This window comes from Thalia democratica, chromosome 7 (genome assembly GCF_965202585.1).
Source record: "Thalia democratica chromosome 7, ktThaDemo2.hap1.1, whole genome shotgun sequence".
In the NCBI taxonomy this organism is placed as follows: Eukaryota; Metazoa; Chordata; class Thaliacea; order Salpida; family Salpidae; genus Thalia; species Thalia democratica.
This window is the reverse complement of record NC_139171.1, coordinates 39,895,078-39,916,091: the sequence shown is the minus strand read 5'-3', so window position 1 is coordinate 39,916,091 and position 21,014 is coordinate 39,895,078. Positions and strand designations below refer to the sequence as shown.

The 21,014-nt window shown below is 27.4% G+C and overlaps 2 protein-coding genes across 2 annotated transcripts; both read left to right on the top strand.

The window, feature by feature from the left end:
- The first annotated feature begins 1,890 nt into the window (after nucleotides 1–1,890).
- Nucleotides 1,891–6,511, top strand: LOC145841744 (tubulin-folding cofactor B-like). Its single transcript, XM_082949097.1, has 3 exons — nucleotides 1,891–2,062; nucleotides 3,681–3,810; nucleotides 5,642–6,511. The coding sequence occupies exons 1-3, from the start codon at nucleotides 1,901–1,903 to the stop codon at nucleotides 6,079–6,081; spliced, it is 732 nt and encodes a 243-aa protein (XP_082805223.1). The 5' UTR covers nucleotides 1,891–1,900; the 3' UTR covers nucleotides 6,082–6,511.
- An 8-nt stretch (nucleotides 6,512–6,519) lies between these two features.
- LOC145841743 (17S U2 SnRNP complex component HTATSF1-like) lies at nucleotides 6,520–8,110 on the top strand. The gene has a single exon (XM_082949096.1). It carries the CDS (start codon nucleotides 6,534–6,536, stop codon nucleotides 7,875–7,877), a length of 1,344 nt encoding a protein of 447 aa, XP_082805222.1. The 5' UTR covers nucleotides 6,520–6,533; the 3' UTR covers nucleotides 7,878–8,110.
- The last annotated feature ends 12,904 nt before the right edge of the window (nucleotides 8,111–21,014 follow it).

The window sequence follows — 21,014 nt, the reverse complement described above, 5'->3', positions numbered from 1 at the left end:
CAATATTTTAGTATAATTAAAAAAAGGCACAATATTGAATCATTTGTTGTGACATAGAATTTTTTTTTGGTTTGTTTCATTACATTTTAAGTTAAAGAAGTAAATATATATACAAATTAATTAATTTTTTTAGGTTCTTTTTGCTAGTGAAACTTATTTTAGTATTTATTATAATTAAGAAGTAACTTTGTCTTTGATAATGAATAAAACTATTTTTAGATTAAAACTTACTACATATTTTTTTTGTACCTACAAACTAATTTTTACAACAAGCCATATTGAGATGAAAAGAAAAATCAAACAGCAAGTTACATTTAACTACCACTAAAAGCAATACTAAACAGTTTCAAACTACACTTAATGTTACTAACTAAGCAGGATCTATTAACGATGTAGAAATAGTTACTTGTTCCAAATTTTGTTCACATAAAAGTCTTATTGTTTTATATGTTTTTATTTGGCCACCACAGTAAAGTCACCTGTACAGTTTACTCTGCTTGTTTGATTTGTTTTTTGAATCATGTTTGTTTGTAAAAGTGCTATTAAGTTGAAAACTTGACAATGCTTAGGTGATTACAAAATACGCACTATTTATTTTAAGTATTTAAAGCTATAAAAGAGTAATTTTAGCTGTAAACATGGACTGCCACACACACAGGGTAACTCAGGCTATTTTCAACTAAAAAAAGCTTAGGCTGACTCAAGCTAGTTTTTATGACTTAAGTTTTGTATGTAAGCTTGATTAGTAGTTTTTTTTCAGTTTTCTTATAAACTCAAGCTAGTTTTTGCTCATTTAGACTAAAAATGTTTGCTTCAAAGAGTGTAACCATGTTTAAAAAAGTTTGTTGTTAAAAATTAACAGTTAACTTTAAAAAGATTTGACCAAGTTATAAAAAAACAATTTAAAACCGTTCAAAAACATATAATCAGCCATATTATTTTTACGTTTCAAAACAAATCAAGTTTGTAATAAGTCAGCTGATAACTGTTTGTAATGCAACAATATTAATCGTGAACATTCATAATATGGTTGCTCAAAAAGTCCTTGCTCCTTTTTTATGAGCTTAATGATAAGACTAGAAAAGATAAACTTGGCATGTTGTTATGTAATTAAAGAATAACTAGATTTATTTTTTTATTAAGAACTGTGTCAATTTTTTTGCTAAAAACTCTATAAGTTTTAAGTGAATAACATTTGCTGTTTAAATTTCTAGTTTTGTAGGAAGTCTAAATACTCAAAGATAGTTTATTTTTATACAGGAAGTTATACAGCGAGGAAGAAGCTAAAGCTAGCAAATTGTTTAAGCTTTATTAAAAAATTACACATAGTTTTTTTTTACCAAACTGTTTTTAAACATACAAAAAAAGAAGTATATAAGTATGTTTCATATAAAACAAACACTGATTTTTATATGTTTCAGAGTTGATGGTTGTGCAAAAACTTTTCTCTAAAGTATATGTGTTCTTAAACATAATATTAAAATTAAGTACTTTTTGTTTTAGTTAATATTTAAATAAATTTTTCAAGTTAAAATAACTGTATTTTCAACTTGATTAAGTTTTTATAATTAAAGCTTTTCAAAAGTTGCAAATTTTAGTTGGTTACAATAAGATCCCATCAGACAGTAGAGATAGTATTTCAATTTAGACTTATTTACTGAATTACTAACAAACGGTTCATCTTAATAAAAAATCCTGATACATTTCCAAAATATCTTAACAAGTTTATAATACCTATTTACACACAATGCTTTAGTTTATAATTCTTAAAAGATATATCTTAAAATAAAAGCAACCATTTTACAAAATCCTAGTTTCTAGTAGTAACTAATAAATGTTTGTTCTTGTAAACATAAGCTCAGTGTTATTTTATTACTGTTTTGTAGATTTAAATATAAATATGGAACTAGTTACTGATCCTATTTTACGACTTCATTTGACTGGTGGAAGTAATTCATCTATGTTTAATGAGCATAAGTTTAGTAAATCACTAACAATTAAAGAACTCAAAGATAAACTAGAAATTATAATGGGTGTCACATCAATCTCTATGAAGTTACAGGTTTGTTTTATAACCAATGTGTTTAATATATTAAACATTTATAACACTGTCAATATAATTGTGAAAAAAGAAAGTGCTTTTTTTTTCTAATTTCAGGGTCCATACACTTAGAATAAACAATTTTTCTGGCAATCTCAGAAATACTTAGTTAGTGAGTTATTAAAATATTTTAAAATAGATTATTAAACTGAATTTCTTTCTAAATAAGCATTTAGTTTTTGTAGCCAAGCTCTCTGTTAGCTAGCTTTCTGGAAACAAAATGTTGAATATTCAAATTTTCAAGTTATATAAACTCTTTAAAATTAAATTTTTATTTATTTAAATAGGCTTTAAGTTCAAAAGTTTTATTCCTCAAATTTAAACACTATTTTGTATATTGGGGGTAAATTTGGTAATTACCTACAAAAAAGGGGTAAATTTGATAACAATCTTCGAAAAAGGGGTAAAACACAAAAAAAAAGGTCAAGAACCGGATCGTTTTAGTTTGTGCCTCCCATAAGGAACCTATTGTTGCCTCCGACTTTTACCGGCTATATCTCAAAAATTATTTTGAGTTTATTGAATCTGTAAAAAGAATTTTGTAGCTTAGTAAAAACTGTATAAGTAAGACCAAATTTCAAAAAAAGGTGTTAACCCCCCTATGCCCATAATTTTAATTTTTTTATGTTAGCTATGTGGACAGGGCTATTGTATTTTTATACAGTAAGTTCAGAAAGTTTTCATCAGTCTCTTAAAAGAATTTGGGCATTTTCAAACATTTCTTTGAAAAAACTCAAAAATGATTTTAATTAACTCTAAAGTTATATTTTGAAAATTTTGTGAAGTCATGAGTATATGTGTTTTAACAATTTACTGTAGATAGCTGCTTTCCATCTATTCAATAGTAATTTATAAATATAAAGCTTTCTTTTTTAATATTTTAGATAATAAATTAGTTAAAATAAAGAAATCTAAATAAGGAAGTAATTTGAAAGTTTTGGGATGAGCATTTTTTTAATTAAGTGATTTTAATAACTATAATTTTGAGACAAAAATGGTAAACTGTCCATAAATAAAATAAATATGAAGAGATCATAGTTTACTAAAAACAAAGAAGGAATAAGAACTAATCTTAACATGAATTAATTATTTTTCTTGTTAAATATGTTCAGTAATTTTGATAGTTTTTAGCTTAAGATTTCAAATATATATTATTATATTTTGTTATTTTATACTTCATCAAAATTAAAATATCTAAAATAACCATTTAAAGTAAAAAAAACCATATGATATAAAAGTTTAATTGTTTTATTGAAACCAAATGTTTTATTAGTTAATTAAAAACAAATGAAAATTTTGAAAACTCTCATTATTAATCAACACTATGAAATTATAAAATTTTAAATCTATAAAAGTTGAGTGATTGATTTTTTACACATTTTGTTTGTTTATTGCTTTAAATTAGTTTTGATGCAGTGCTATAAAACAGTTACTTAAAAAATTTCTTGTACATGTAGATTTTACTAAATTACAAAGTAATTCATGTTTTAGGTTATAAATATGCTTTTTTTGCAGCTTTTATAAATGTTTTCTATGATTGAAAACATTTATTTTTGATAATTTTATTGTATTTTGATAGGTGTTTGATACTGAAGACAAACCATTATTTTGGCTAAATGATGATTCAAGCTTGTTAGGTTCATTTCACATAGACGACGGTATGAGAATAAATGTTACAGGGAATTCTCTGATCTCAGATTATTCAGAAGGTTTTTTTGTTATATTTTACTAGTTTTATGTATTTAACTATATTTTGATGAACCTTGCTTGAAAAATTAAAATATCTAGAAATCCTATATTTTAGAAAACTAACTTTTATACTGATAAATGCTATGTATCAATTTTATATAAAAAATTGTAATTAGATAATTTTATTCAATTAAAAGGGTAAATACTTTGATGTGTACAGAAGGTTTATTACATCTTATATTTTAATCTAAATTTTTATAATTAAAATTCACATTTTAAGTTCTTGTGCAAAAGTAAGAAATCACAATGGTTGAAATTGAAATTTTTAATCTATGATTTTATCCGAAGGCTCTTTTTCAAAAAGTGTGAAACAAAAACTTAATTTTAAATAGTTAAAATGAAAGTTAGTTATAAGTGTATTGAACTTTATATAACTTTTTATTTTCAAAAACCGAAATTTGTTTAAGACATTAATGATAGAAATTTCTTAATACTTTACAGTTACCTAAGTATTTTTTTTCAGTTCCATTATCTTAATGGGTTTTTTTAAGTCTTTTGAGATAAATTTTGCATCTATTTCAATTCTTTGATATATATACATATATAAAGTACAGTGGTTTTAAAACAGTAAACTATTATTTTCGTATTTTAGTTATTAATTATTTAGCATGCATTCTTCATAAGCAAAGTTTACAAAACATAAAGTTTAAACTTAAGTTGAACCAGAATTTAACATACTGTTTAAATAGTTATAAAGTTTTTTATGATCTTATAAAACTATACATGGTTAATAAAGTTTTTGCTGTTTTTCAAAAATTAATAATTTCTTTCATTTATTTTTATAACGTACTCCAGTACTTGGTAGAAAAAAACATAAAAGGTCTGATTTTAAATTAAAACTGATTTTATAGCTTTTGACTTATTTATCTCTCTATAGTATAATTAGAAATTAACTTAAAAAAAGACTGATTTATATATTATATAATGTTAAATTGGTGTAACGCAATTTTTGAAGCTTTATTACGACTATATTGTAAAAACTATCAAAAACGTAGTCTTATTTTGCTTCTAAAAAGTTTGTTTTGTCTTAAAACTAATGATGATATTTAATTTGTGATGACTTTTTTACTGTTTCTTTTTTTTGTTAAACTAATAAGTAATAATAATGTAAAAATCATAATAATTCTACAGTTAATTTACTTTGGCCAAAAGCGTTACTTCTTATATAATCTTTTGATATATATGTTTACAGATTTTTTTTACCATAATAACTACGAAAGGTTTTAAATTACAGAAAACCAATGTAAACTTTTAATGCAATTGTTTTTTTTTAACTTGGTTTAATATGTTAAATTTATTGTTTTCATTTATGAAAAAGTTTCACGTAACTCAAGTAAAAATTCGTCATTAGGTCATAATTAAGTTTTAAAGTTAGCAGAAAAAAGATTGTCCAGCTTTATGAAATAAAACACTTGTATTATATTTTAATTACTATTTTTACTTAGTATAATCTATAATTTATATATATCATGTTTTGTACTATACATTATTCTAGGTCTTTTTTTGAGGTCCAGTATCTAAATATGGAAGTTTTCATTTTAACTTTTTGACTTGATGTTTATAAATTATTTGAAACTTTATTTTAGCTGTATAATTGTTTTGTTAATTTGACATTTAACAAATTTTTAATATGTTGTTTTGTGCTTACAAAGTCTAAGTGCATCATAAATTTTCTTAAAATAGCTTAGTTTGTATTCTCAAACACAGTGTAAATATAAATACCTCAGTGTTGAAATTTAAATTTTTTTGTTGTGAGAAATCCTGTTTGTAAATAAAAATACAATCTCGCAGGCGGAGACGTGCCCAAGTTCGAAATGGCCGACGACGAGTACGACAAGAAGCGCGACTCCGTCAGGGACTTCCTCCGCCGCAACAAGAAGGGAAAATACGATCCCGAGTTCCAGAAGAAGCAGCAGGAGATGATCGAGAGCAAGGAGGAGAGCGAGAGCAAGTACAAGCGGCAGATCAAGGTCGGAATGAGGTGCAAGGTGTCCAACCCGAAGCAGCCGCCCAGGAGGGGCGAGGTGATGTTCGTGGGACACACGGACTTCAAGCCCGATCTGTGGGTCGGCGTGCGGTACGACGAGCCGTTCGGCAAGAACGACGGGTCGGTCGGCGGGAAGAAGTACTTCAGCTGCCCGATGAGCTACGGGTCTTTCGTGAGGCCCAAGTTCGTGGAAGTGGGAGACTTCGGTGAGCTGGATATCGACGATGAACTTGACGAAATGTGAAAACTTTAGATTTTTATAAACATTTTTCTGAAACATTCGATAAACAAACATAAATTTTTCGTTTCACTTTTCTACTTAGTTATAGAGATTCTTGGAAGTGTTATTTGTGTTATTGTTTTATATGAAGATATTTGTTTAAAACACCGAATATTTAATTATTTTTTGATTTTATGCAAAAAAAAAAGTTTAGTTTTAAATTATGATACTTTTTCAGCACATATAAATGTATGTTTTGCTTTAAACTGAAATTTTTAGTAACCAAATATTGAATGAAATTTAAATACTGATTAGTTTTTTTAATTTATATGCTTCCATAAATTAAAATAATATTACATTTTTTATTCAAGTGTAGCTATTCACAGCTAGAATAGAACTTTGATTAGTTTAAGCAAAATACACAAACTCACTGTTATCAGCTTAGTTTTTTTCAGTTTTAAAATAAAACAACAAACATGTCGATGAAAAAGGAAACCTACGAGGACTTTCAGTTCCAGCTGCAGCAGCAGCAGCAAGAAAGCGAAAACAAAAGGAAAACCAAAGTGGACGCGGACGGCGTCGAAATGGAGTGGGACGAGGCGAGGAAAGCGTGGTTTCCCGCGTACAACGCCGTCCTCCAGTCCCAGTGCATGTCGGTGTACGATCAGCCGGGAACGAGCGACAAGGAAGAGAAGCAGCACACCTACTACGACCCGACCGCCAAAAAGAAGTTCGTGTACGACGGCTCGGTGAAGGACTGGGTGGAGGCGCCTTCAGACAACCCGTACGAGTACACGGACGGCAGCACGGGCGCAAAGTACTACTGGAACTTCGCCGACAACAAGTGGGACACGGAGAAGGTGGCCGTGACTGAGTTCACCGACGCGACGGGCAAGAAGTACGGTTGGGACCAGGAGCGGTACTTGTGGGTGGCCGAGGACGGGACCACCATGCAGCCCGCCGAAAGCGGCGACCAGAAGAAGAAAGGAGAGAAGAGAAAGCACACGGGCTTGAAGAGCATTGGCGGGAAAAAATCAAAGGCAGAGTGGTTCGAGCAAGACGCGGATAAGAACGCTAGCGCGTACGTCGATAACTTACCTGAGGACATCACCCTCGAAGAGTTTACTGAGATGATGCAAAAATACGGCATAATCGCGACGGATCCCAGAACGAGCAAGCTCAAAATAAGGCTGTACCGCGACAAGCAAGAAAACTTGAAAGGCGACGGGGTTTGCACATACCTGAAGCCCGAATCGCTGCGGCTGGCGATCCAGCTGCTCAGCAGAACCACGTTGAGAAAGTGCAAGGTGAGAGTGCAGCCGGCCAAGTTCGAAATGAAGGGCGGCAACTACGACCAGTCGAAGAAGCCCAAGATGCTGACGAAGAAGGAAAAGGAGAAGATCAAGAAGCAGGAGAACAAGAGGCTGAACTGGCACCAGGGCTCGACGGAGGAAGCCAAGTCGAGCAAGTCGGAGCGCGTGGTCATCTTCAGCAACTTGTTCAAACCCGCCGACTTCAACAGCGACGCCATGCTCATCACCAGGATCCAGCAGCGGCTGAGGGAGCAGTGCGGCAAGATCGGGGAAGTGAAGAAGGTCATCGTGTTCGACAACCACCCGGAAGGCGTGTGCTCGGTGGCTTTCAAGCAGGTGGAGCAGGCGAAGGAGTGCGTCAGGCAGATGGACGGGCGGCTGTTCATGAACAAGCTGGTCAAGTTGAAGCACTGGGACGGCGTGACCGACTACAAGGTGGAGGAGACGGAGCTGGAAAGGGAGGAGAGGCTGAAGAAGTGGCACGACCACATCATGTCTGAAGATTGATTTCAATCGGTGTTGAGGGTTTTCATGAAGAAGTGACGGAACAATTGAATGTTTAAGCAGCCAAATGCCTCTTATATTAGCAACTTTTTAAAGCTGTGTGACAGTAATTTTTTTTTTTGCTTTTCTCAGGTTTGTTATACTTTTCTTACAAATGAGATACAAATTTTTAAGCTACCTGCACGTTTAAAATTTATGTAATATATGATTATTAAGTTATTTCATTTGTTTTAATTTACTTGCATACACTTGATAAATTCGTTTTATAATTAAATAACACCTAAATTATATACTGCTAGGTGTATTAAAAGGTTATTAAATAAAAGATACTGTTCACACTAGATAGGCAATGTGTTTATTATATTAAATTATACTTTTTCTAAGTTTTAGTTTTTCATTCAACAAATATTTAAACTCATTTAGTACTAAAAAAAATCGTAAACTTAAAAGTAACATTATATAAAGCATATGTTAGTATTTTATTTCTGATTAAAATTTATGTGCGCAGTAAAAATATTCGTGCATACTTATGTGCTTAGGTGCATATTTTTAGAAAAACTGAATGAATTACTGAACTATAAATTATTTTGCTTCATAAGAAAACATTTTTGTAATTTATTGTTTTATTTTCACAATATAGTATTTTCTATTTATTTGTTAAATTGAATTTTTCAGACTTATTTTATAACTGAAAATCCTTAAACATTGAATTGTAGTTTAAGTCTGATTAAATGAAGTCTTTAGAACGACTTAGTAAACAAACAATTAATTTTTTTTTTCGTTTTTACTAAAAAACAAAGATAATCTACAAAATTTTAACTTCGATTATACTTTTATTTGTAAGTACTTTCAATACTGTGGTCCACAAACATACAAAAAATTGCACTTGTTTGTCTGAGGACGACAACATCGACAGGATTTACAAACAAAAACAATAAGCTTAACTAAAAATTTGTAGATTTTTCAACATATTTGTGTATAAGTACGAAGTAAAATCAAGAAAACATTAACAAAAATGCTGTTGACATACTAAGTTGATTTTAAGAAAATTATATTTATTAAATTATCACGTTAAATTACAGTTTATTCATAAAATTTTTAGGTGAAAACATTTAAAAAAACAGATAATAAAACATTAATTTAAATTTTTTTAATTTTTATAACGTTTTAGTTATACTTATGATATGTTTATAGTAAAAATGTGGTATTGATTTTTTTTTGTGTTAAAAGATATAGTAACTAAGCTTTTTAAAACCAAAGACAAACAAAAACAGAACAACTCCATAAAAAAGAATTCATAAGTAAATTTACTTTAGTGATTTCTACTTAAAGTTAAATTAGTATTAATCTATAATGTAAAATATGTTTTAATATTTGTTTTTTGGTTCAATTTAGTCAACTGGTTTGAGTATTTCAAAAAACACTCATTTTTTACCAGTTTCAGCAGAAAGACCAACGAGCAGGCAATTGTAAAGTTAAACAGGTGATGCATTTTTGATTATTTGCAAAAGGGGCAAAATAGCAATTTATTTTTATTAATATAAATACAATTTGTCCCCCAATTACATTTTATTAAAAAAAAAACATAAAAATTAATCAAAAAAAAAAAGAACTTGGTTGCAACTCTTTGAAAACTGTTGTTTACTGAACGACAGATAAAAACACTCAAAAATTTTGGTCTAAGGACATTTTGGTTATCGAATCAAACACCACGTATACAGTTTAATGTCTTGTCTGAGATTTTTAAAATCATATTGTTATCTATTCAAAAAACAAACATTAGAAACTAAGAAAACAATACGTACATTTTTAAATTGCTACAGTTAAAGAATAATAAAAATTTACTGACATGTCTTGGAAAAGTCATTAAACTGTATCCAAGTAGTCTACAACTCGATAACCGGAAAGTTTTTTCATTCACTATGTCTTTGAAACACATTTATTTTGGACCCTTTTTTTAGTCCTTTAATAAACTATTACCAAAGAAATAAAACGACAACAATCAAAATATCTTTTCAGAAACTTATCAAACATTTAACAACCAACTATTTTAAAAATAGGTAGATTAAATTTATTTATAAAACAAAATTTTAGAGCTGTTGTCTTGACAGTGTGCACAAAACTCACTTTGAAGTTAACGAAATTTTAAGGTGCACGAAACTTATTTAGGGGTCACCAAATTTCTGCTAACATATGAGTTATTTTTATTAATATGATATTTTTTGAACTTTTGCATGGATAAATTCCAATAAGCAATTCTACTAATACAGAGAACCTCGAAATTAAACGTGATTACAAGCATAATTCAAGGAACATAGATAAAACAGCTTGCAATTAGGTCAAATACAAATCATAAGTATTCTGTTATTAATACTTTATATACATACTTATTCTATAAATGTTGGGTAGCTGTCAAATTTACACAAGCGTATAAAATTGCACGAAGATACTTTAGCACGAGGGGATAAAATTGCACGAGCAGACAATCTTGCAAGGAGACATTTTTGCACGGGTTAATTTTTTTATCTTTACTATCATTGTTACCCTCGGTCGGTAAGAAATTTTATTATTTTTGCTATCACTGTTAACCCTTACCCTCGGTCGGTAACTTTTTCATTTTTTTTATAAAATTATCTTTTATTTTTTCTGTTTTTTTCTTACTCTCGTGCAAAATTGACCCTTGATGCAAAATCGTCTTCGTGCAATTTTGTCTTCGTGCAATTTAGACCCGTTCACATAAATAATATACCACTAGTAAAAATTTGGTGTCTTATAAATACAAAACTTATAAAACTTTTGTCTGAAAACAGTTTAAATTTGAAAACTTCTGATCTTTTTTACAATTAGTAGAAATTAGGGTCAAAATTCTTTTTTTCAACAAATCTTAGAATCAAAGAAGATAAAGTTTTACTACCTATGATGCTTAAAATCGTCAGTAAAATTTAATCTGAAGATAGTAGATACAAAGCATCCACAAAACCAAGTTTTAGCAAAAACATTAATCCAACCATCATAGTTGATTGTTCGAAACATAATAAACTTTTAAAAAGTAGTATAAATAAAAAACTAACTTTGTTTTGGGTTCTTAAAATTTGTGGTTTCATCATTCGTTTGTAAGTAGTTTTGATATCTTTTTTAATTCAAAATATTTCTAATAAGAACAGCTTTTGTATTCTTAAAAAATTTTTTTTGAGTACTGCAAATAGAAAATAGTTTTGTAAACTCAATTATTTCAAAATGGTGAGCATAATAAGAGCAGTTAAAAGCTAAACAAATTAAGATGCTTTTAAACCTACATTGTGGATAAAAATAAATTATCAGCTCTACCTTTTTAATAATAAAAAATTGCAGTAAAACTTTTTGATATGCAATACAATAACTAACTTTTTTTCGGTTTTTATTTAAAATTTTCGTCAATCAGTATAATTTGGTTTTATTTTGCATAAACAAGCTTTAAATTAGTTTTGTCTTTTTCACAGTAATTAATGATTCCATTTTTTTAATTAAGATCCATTCAATAGTAAATCTCAAAGTTTTGAAACTTTTTAAAAATTGATTTTTTACTCCAAATGTGTATTTGAGATAATTCAAATTTTTGGTGAGATTCAGGATCTCTAAATACTATAATATTAACACAGAATCTTTTTTGTTTGTAGCTTACATCTTTTATCAATCTATGTCTGAACTTTTTTTAAGCACTTAATAAGAAAAACAAATTTTGATTTGAAGTTTTATCTTTGATTTTTTTGAATAAATTTTCTGTAAACTTCTTTTTACTCATTCATAAAACTTTTTTTTTTAGATTGTGAAAAAAAAAATTAGGCTATCTCTTTAATTTCAAAGTATTTTAACAAAATACATTACAGTCAGAAAATACAACAACTAACTATTTTTTCTTTAAATTATATGTTTTTTTTTTTTTTTAAATAACCTTCATAACTATTTTGATTTTCTACTTTTTTCAGAGTGTTAAACTTTCTTTTATTTTTTATTATCATTTCAACCTTTTCAAGTCTTAAAAATCTTCGTGAGTTCAAAGTTTTGCTCAAAATATTTTCACTAGAACTAAATCCAACTTTCGTAAGAACCAAAATTTTCAAATAGGTTTACATACAAACAAAATCTTCACAAGTTTGTAATTAAAATTATATAAACATCCTTCTTTGTAACTCTCTTTTTACACTTCGCAATAACAACAAACTTTTGCTATTCTTTTACTTTATATTTTTATAATTTGTATAGTTAATTTTTTGCAGTAAATCCGGAATTCACAAAGTTCTTAAAAAAGTCTTCTTACAACTTTAGTAACAATTTTATTGATTTTTTCTTTATTATAAATTTTCTGTAAACATCCTTTTACTCAATACTAAGTTCTTAAGAAAGTCCGGAATTCACAAAGTTCTTAAAAAAGTCTTCTTACAACTTTAGTAACAATTTTATTGATTTTTTCTTTATTATAAATTTTCTGTAAACATCCTTTTACTCAATACTACTTTATTTTATCATTCAAGTGTTTAGTAGCTTATAATATACTTTAAAAACATTATCTCTACATAACATTATAACTATGTAAGAAAGTGATAAAATAAAAGAATTTACCCAAGAACTTACTGTAAATTAAATGATAGTTTTATTCGTTTTGTTAACGTTAAACTACAGTTAGTGTCATATAAAAATTATCAAAGTTTTACAAATCAAATTTTAAATTATAATGAAGTTTGTTTAAAGTGTGCTGATCATTTAAATTGATACAACTGAAACATTTTTTGAATACTAAATCATTAAATCTACGATATCTCGTTAGAACTTTCAATGTTACACACTAGTTTTTTTCTTTGAAACTCTCTTAGAATAAAATTACTATAAAACATTATATTTAAACTTTGAATTATGTAACTTATATAAACTAAAACTGTGTACATCTTATAAAAATTAGGTACAAAAAATAAAAATAATAAAACAAACTAATTTTTTTTTGATGCTAGGTCAGCTTTAGTTTAAGTATTTTCATGTAATTATACACAGGAAATTAAATTATATTAATTTATAATTAAAACTTATTATAAGCAGGTGATCAATAATCTTTACTATAGTTTGATTCTTATTGAAATCTGCATAACTAAGATTTTTCAAATATCTTTTGTCGTAAATAACTCTTTTACTGTTTTTTATTTTACTTTCAAACTTTAGTTATCTATATTGTAAAGCTTTTTAAATTTTTAAGTTAACACAGTTCCAAGGAGTTGTTATTTTTTGGATTTTAAAAACTCGGTGGAACTGTGTTAACTCGTTTAACAAAGTAGAATTTTTTTTTATTAAAGTGTACAAAGCTAGACAAAAATTTGCTTTGTAAAAGCAAATGATATATTTACTTCCTTAAAAAAAAAGTTAATTTGATGTGAAAAAAAGATTTAAGTTAGTTTTAGAAGCAAAACACTTACTTAGTTTTTTCCATGTCTTTATTTTGAGTCGTATATCCATTCTTGACCTTTTACAAAATTGAAGTTTTTTTTTCTCCAACTTCCAATTACAAAAGTTATATTTTAAACAAAACAACTTATTATAACAAAAGTAACTGAGTCTATCTGCCTCAGGTTTACGTCATACATAGTTTATTTAAAAAACTTTTTTTTTTTAATAATTTGAATTTTTTATATAATCTTTCTTAAACTTGCACAATTTTTGCTACACTACTAATTTTTGTAATAAAACTTATTATTTCTGATAAAAACGCATCAATTAAAATGCATTTTGTTTCTCTCCATGCATAGGTTTTAAAGCGAACTACTAATAATGGTTTTGAAGAAATTTTCTTTCAGAATACTGTACTCGATTTTTTTCGTTTTATATGTCGGTCGCTTCTTAATCTTTTCAACCCAGCCTTCTACGAACTGTAATTATAGAATTTTTTGAACGATAAAAAACGCTCAAAATATTTGGTCCTAGGACCTGATGCACGAAGAACCTTACGGTTATCGAGTCGCACAACACGGATACCTGTTAATGTCTTGTCCAGAAACTTAATGTCATGTCCTGTAATTTGTAATATTTACTTTTCGATTTCTTCAAACAAGGAATTGTTTGCTGTTTCAACTTGATTTTAAGTAAGTTGAAGTTTGTTTCTTTTCTATTTTGCTTGCACAAGGCTCAAAAAGTTTAGTCTACTCTTTCATTTTCAGTCTTCTTTTTTTTTTTGTTTATTATATACCTAGGATTGGAATAATCAACCATAGTAATTGCAATTATCATCAGCAGATCCAGATCTATTAAGAACTTCACTTTTGTTTTCTTCGCCATTTTCTTTGACTGTATTTGTTTGAATACTAGATGAAGTATATTTTCCACTCAGATCATCTTTAAAACTTATTAAAGAGTTCTATTTTCATTAAGAATCATACTAGCGAAGTTACACTGAGTAAACTTCAAAACAAGCCATTCACGTTTAGGTGAATCTTCACGCATAATAATTCTTTTGTTTCCTCTTTTACTAATTCTATAAATTACTGGTGTCTCATCTGAACTTTTTAGGGATTCACCAAAAAAATCATAGAGTAATGATCAGTAAACATAGACTTTTTCCAACGATTGCAGAGTTGTACAAGTTAAAAAATACTAGCTACTTTTGGTTTTTTAGTTTTCATGGAAAATTAGGTTTTTATGCAACATTTGAGTTGACGTAAACAACAAACTTACAAATGCATAGTTACGATATTATTAACCTTTGCATGATTATTTTATGCATTTTTGCTTAAAAGTTGTTACATTGGCCTTTTATTAATAACGAGCAAACTTTTTAACATAATTTTTCATGAATAGATAATTTTTTACTTTATTTTGCTATCATAATCTATCTGCACTTTTTGTTTTCAGTTTGATAATTAGTTTTAACTAGCAGGTTAGGTATTAAAAAGTCTAAAAAATCTTAACTAGTCAAAAAATTTCATTATTTCAGTGTAAATTAATGCGTACATATGAGTAATTATAACTGCTGCTTGATAAATTTTTTCGTGCAACAAAAATTAATCAGAAGTTTTCGTTTTATTTGATTAATAGCTATAACATAAGCAAACATTGCGGACCGCATATTTATGGTTAACGTCCATAGTTTCTCCAACTCTAATATAATCGTACGGGATAAAATTCAAATTAGTATATTTTTTCATTATTTATTGCCAAAATTGAAGTTTAGTTTTAAAGTGTAAGTAAAGTATTAATGCTTTAAAGACTTTTTTTTGGGAAAATAGGCAAAGTTACTTCAGAAAACACTATATTTCTCGGTAACTTTTATAGAGAAGAAATTAAATTCCTATTCGAAGAAAGGGACATCACATGAAAATTAAAAGTTTAAATTAGTCCTTATTTTCATTACCTTTATTTTCAATAAACTTTATTTTTGAATTGTATTTTTTATTTTTAACCGTTTTTGAACTAGCCAAAGCCACTTGACCCACCCTGTAGAATTTAGACTAAATTTTTTAACAACTTGAATACAAAAATTAAATTAGTAATAAAATAGTAAGCTGATAAGTCAAGGAGACTTTTTGTTATTTATTATAATGGAAGGTCATGATAATAACAAAAAAAAAGTTTTTTTTTTATTAAAGTGTTTTAAATTGTTGCAATAACATACAGGTTTTTATAAACTATTAAAACTATCAAACTATTACTTGAGTATTTTACGATAAAATGAACACTAAAGTTTATGAGAGTCTTTACTTAATTTTTTTAAAGTAAACGTTTTTAATAGATCCTAGCTTAAGTATTAAAATTATTTTTCTTTACGAAGTATGTATTTGGAGGTCAGTACCAATAAACGAGATACAATCTAAAGCTTGTTAAATACTGATTTAAAAATTCCTAAGGTTGTGTAGTTGGTTGGTATTAACAAATAAAACTGAAAGTACTATTCAAAAATATAAAATTTAATTATTACAATTAAAAGTTATAAAATTTGTATTTATTCCAAATAATAATCCATGTGCATATCTAGAAATAATTTATTAGAGTGCAGCTAATTTTAAATTAAAAAAATAATAGTAAATATATTAGCAATATATTATTTATAAAAATTATTAATTTAAAGTTATAGATCGAGCTAGTTTTTTTAGTGTTATTTAAACAGTTAATGTGTTTTAGTTTAAACAAACAAATGAGATAAAATATTTTCCATCTACTTTTGTTATGCGTGGAATAGTTTCAATTTTATAAAACTAATAGTTTTAAGACTACAAGGAACAAAAATATTTTATTTGCTCAAAAAACAGCTTTTCAAAGTTCAATTGGTTGTAGTGTTATACAAGTTAAGTATCTTTACACATTTAATGTAAAAAGTAGTAACATATAATGTTAAATGGTTTAGAAAAAACCAAAAGACATTTTAAATATTTTGTAAAAAATAATTTCGGCTTGGATAAATGTAACCAATGTGTAAACTAAGCCTTTTTTAATAAATAAGTGTTATAATCTTGTCATTTTAAATACAGAGCTTGTTGTTTCAAAAAAAAGAAAAACGTACACAACTGGAAGTGCGTACCTAGGCGGAAGAAGACTGTACGTGAAAATTCAACTCTTTTAACATTCACTTCTAATAAACTGTTAAAATTTCATCTGTATCTATGTTATACCTTTAGTAAAATAATAATTATAAAATGTAGAAGTAGTTATTTCTGTAACTTTTACAAACATCGAGAAGTAAAGCAGGTTTTGATCAATTAAACCTCTTTCTTCAGTTTACTTCGGTTACCAAACAACGGGAACCGATCATTTCCAACCCCGATCATATCCCACCCGGCCAAACCCGAAAAACGCTTACCGAGCAAGTGTTAGGGGTAGCAGTGATAGTAAAAAAATAATGATAACAAAACAAAAATATTAGAAAATAAAGGAAATAGGTAATGAAAGTTAAAAAAAATTTTGAAAGGGAAATGATTGCGGGTGGGAATTGTCAGTATACCCCAAACAACAGACAGACTAGCCTGAATGACTGATCAAACACTTTCCGATGCGTATCTTACGTTTTTGTATTGCAAAATTTTGACTTTTAATAAGCTTTGATAAAGTTCAGGGCCAATTAATATAACTCTAACTGAGTAAAAGATTATAAAAAGATAGAAAAAAGTATTACGTGCTGTGTTGCAAAAATAAATTACACAAATGCTTTTACGTTTAGAGGTAGAATATATTTAAAAAACCAAATAAGTTGTCGAATAAAATCAGTATTTATATTTTGTAGTTGTTACAAATTTCTTATACCATCTGAAGCAGAGTTGCATTTAATTAACGAAGATTAGTCGAGCAAGCGTAATAATTAAATTTAAAAAATAATAATTGTTAAACTCATACTCAGTGTTCAGAACTCACTGAGATATATTTTCAAAGCAACCGTTGATCTGAAAAGCAAGTCTTAATTTTTAACAACTGTTTATTAGGTCAATTTAGAGTGTAGTGTATGTAGATGTTTGGTATCTTAAAAAAATAAGAAAACTCACTTACAACAAAAAAAGGTAAACTTTGTTTTAAGTTTTTCTATTTTTATCGAAGATGTGAATGCGTGTTTAGATTTTTTTCAGTGGGGTAGAACTTTTTTTGTTCAAAAACAGAATATTTTCTTCAATAGCTTTTAATTATAAGCTTTAAAAAATGACATAAATGTCTATAAAATAAGTGTTTAAAATTTTCTTAGGTACATATAAATGTTTAAACTATAAACATTTTGAAAATACCAAATATACAAAATGCAAAGTTTTATAAAGTTACCCAGTTATTTTATTTTTACTAAAATACTTAAAATAAAAACCTATATTCTGTTATTATTAACAAAGTGAAAACTTTACCTTACATTGTGAAGCTATCATGTATAACTAAACATTTTATATATAAGAAATTAAATATGAAGTAAATACTAATAAAAATTAGTATTTTAGTTGTCTTAATAATATAGAAACATTTTCAATGAAATATTAATAAATTACTTAGTCAAACAGCTTTAATGAAAATAGTTTAGCTTGAAATTGAATTTTTAATCAAAAATAAATTTAGTATTTAAAAACAAGCTAGTAAGAAATATTAACTACTCTTTACAACTTGATAAAACAATTAAATTTTTAAACCTAAATCTACTACGTTTTTTTTAGTGTTTTTATACTGAAAACAAAATTCAAATTGGTCAATAGTTTTCTGTTCAAAAAGGAAACCTTAGGACAGGGGTCGGCAACACGTGGCCCGCGGGTAACTAGTAAAGGGGCGAAAAGGGGGCGATTTTAAAACTTTGGGCAGTCATAAAATTTTTACTTTCTATCTTGCTATTTTACTAATTTTAACTTGCTATTAAATATTTGACCCTGAGTTAAAACTTAAACAAAAAAATTCCATTTTGTTTACGTAAAATATAGAAAAAAAAAATAAGTGCTTATGATTCCTATTTACGAGCGTTAACTTGGCTTGAATGGCTCTTTTTGTATTTTTATTTTAACCAAACTTTAAAACCAATTACTTTCAAATTCTTTGATGCTAACTTGGAATTTTTTTTCCCAAATTCTTAGCAAAGCTATTTGAGGGATTTCTTGCTCAAGTGCTAAGAGTTTAGGTAAAACTTGTATGGGTCATATATTCTAAACACAATAATTAATTGGGAAAAAAGTATAGTAACATTATGTACAAGTCTGTTAAAAATAAAAATTATCAAAAAAAAAATGTTTTTGCATAAAAGTCTGTAAACCTAAAAATCAAAAATCGTGCAAAGTTGGATTTTTTCTGAAAATTTTTTTAGGCTTATGGTATAAAAAAATTAGAAAAAAAAATTTATTACAAGTTTAAACTTAGTTCAATAAGTATGTTACAAAAAAAAAAATAAAAAAAAATTATTATTTTTGGAGAAAAACTTGTAAAATTAAAAAATAGAAAAAAACTCAAATTTTTTAAAGGGCCACACTACAACAGTCAAACCCTAATTCGATGGAAATTATTGTGAAAAGCAAAGCAAAAGAACGTTCTTTAGAATAAAATAAAAAGTTCCAAGTTAGCATTAAATAATTTGAAAATAATTGTTTTTAAAGTTTTGTTTAAAAAAATTACAAAAAAAGCCATTCAAGCCAATTTCACGCTCGTCTCCTATTTTCAAGTAAATAACATATTTTTATTCATATTTTTTTCAGATAACAACTACATAGGTCATAGACGATCGGAATCCCTCTCACTTTTTCATAACCTGACATATATGCTATTTGGGATCATAAATGGTTTGTAAAAATCTAAGTTATTGTCTATGTATAACATGTGTATTTTTCTTGTTTGCGTGCGTTTAATAGTTGATGATACAACATACGAATAAACGAATAACTAGCGTTCTCCCAACTAATGGAAACGCATAGCACAGGAAGGCTTATGTTAAAAAAAATTTAAAAAATATTTTGAAGTAAATAAATTTCTTCAAAAAATCTTATAGGAATTGCAACAGATGGTGCTCAATCTTAGATAGGAAAGAATCGTGGATTAATTACATATTTTAAATAGTTAAACCCTTATATATTTACTATTCATTGCGTTATACACCGCCAACGTTTAATTGCAAAAAATTTGAGTGTCCGTTAAAATGACTCATTAAACTTAGTGGTAAAAGCTGTCAACAAAATAAAAAGGCATGCTTTTAAAGTCGTCTGTTTAAACAGATGTGCAATGACAAGGATGAGGTTTTTGAAAATTTGATAATGCATACAGAAGTGCGATGATTATCAAAAGGAAACTTTCTAGAAAGGTTTTTGGCTTTTTTTGATTCAGCTATTGATTTTTTCTGAAAAGGATAAAGTATTGGCAGACAATCTTGTTAAAAAAAAAGACATTGCTTACATGTCAGACTTGTATGGTAAGGTCAACAATCTGAACAAAACTTTACAAGGTAAAAACTTTAACCTTGTGAGAGTAAAAATTAAGATAACCAGTTTCAGAAACCAACTTCAACTGTATGGAAGAAATTTCAAAAATGATCAGTTTTCACAGTTTGCAAGTTTGGAAAACTTAAAACTTCAAATAAGTGAATGTGAAGTAGAAGTAGTTTCAACTCATCTTGAACAGCTTAATGTGATATTCATAAACGATTCACTGACGTTTTTCAATTAAACGTCCCGAAGTGGATTATGGATCCCTTCGAAGCAGATCTTTTTGAAGTAAACGTTGACTTACAGGAAACCTTCTCAGACTTACAAACTGACCTTGAACTTAAAGTAAATTTTCCCAAAGAACGATATGAATGCTTTTGGACTCAACAAAAACTAAGGCAAAAATATCAAACCATTTGGGAGATAGTTAGATTGTTGTTTATAGCTTTTTCTTCTAGTTACGTTGTTGAGAAAACTTTCATTTCAGTTATCAACATCTTGAGCAAAAGATCTAATCTAGATATTTGTAAAGGAGGTGACTTGAGATTTTATTTGACTGATTTAGAATCAGATATAGAAAAACTTGCAAGCAGTCATGAAGCTCATCCTTCACATTAGATTATACTTCAACAGCACACATTATCTATGTAGGTTTTTTATTTTATTTGATTTTTTTCAATATTTTTTTTAACCTGGTTTGTATTGTATTTAAGTAATCTTTTTATATTAACAATTTAGTTAAGTTATTTGTTCTACAACAGGTTTGCTTAATGCCTAATGAATATTAATTACAGTAGACTTCCTCTTGAGTTCGCACTTTACCCAAAAAAAAGTGCAAATTTATATTTTCTTATACTTTACCTAAATAAAGTCTATATATTACTAACTAAGTATTAATAAAACAAAATCTTTATTGTATTTAATAGCATATATAGATTTATTTTTTAAATGAATGTTTGTTTTATGTTTTAGTGGATTTTATGTTTATTCATAACATTATTGCGTTATAACAAATTGATATTTGCCATTTTGTGAAAAAAATGATAATGATTTTTTGAGTTCGTTCGCACTTTTTGATTTTGTTCAAAGTGCGAACTCAAGCGGAAGTCTAGTGTATTTATTAAGTGGTCTATGTTTTAAAGTTATTAATAGTTTTTTTTTGACTTGGTTAATTATGTAGTTTATATTTGTCGTTTTACATTACACTGAAAGTTTTTATAGAATAGTGATTAAAATATTTGTTTTAAAGATATTTATTTGACAGATT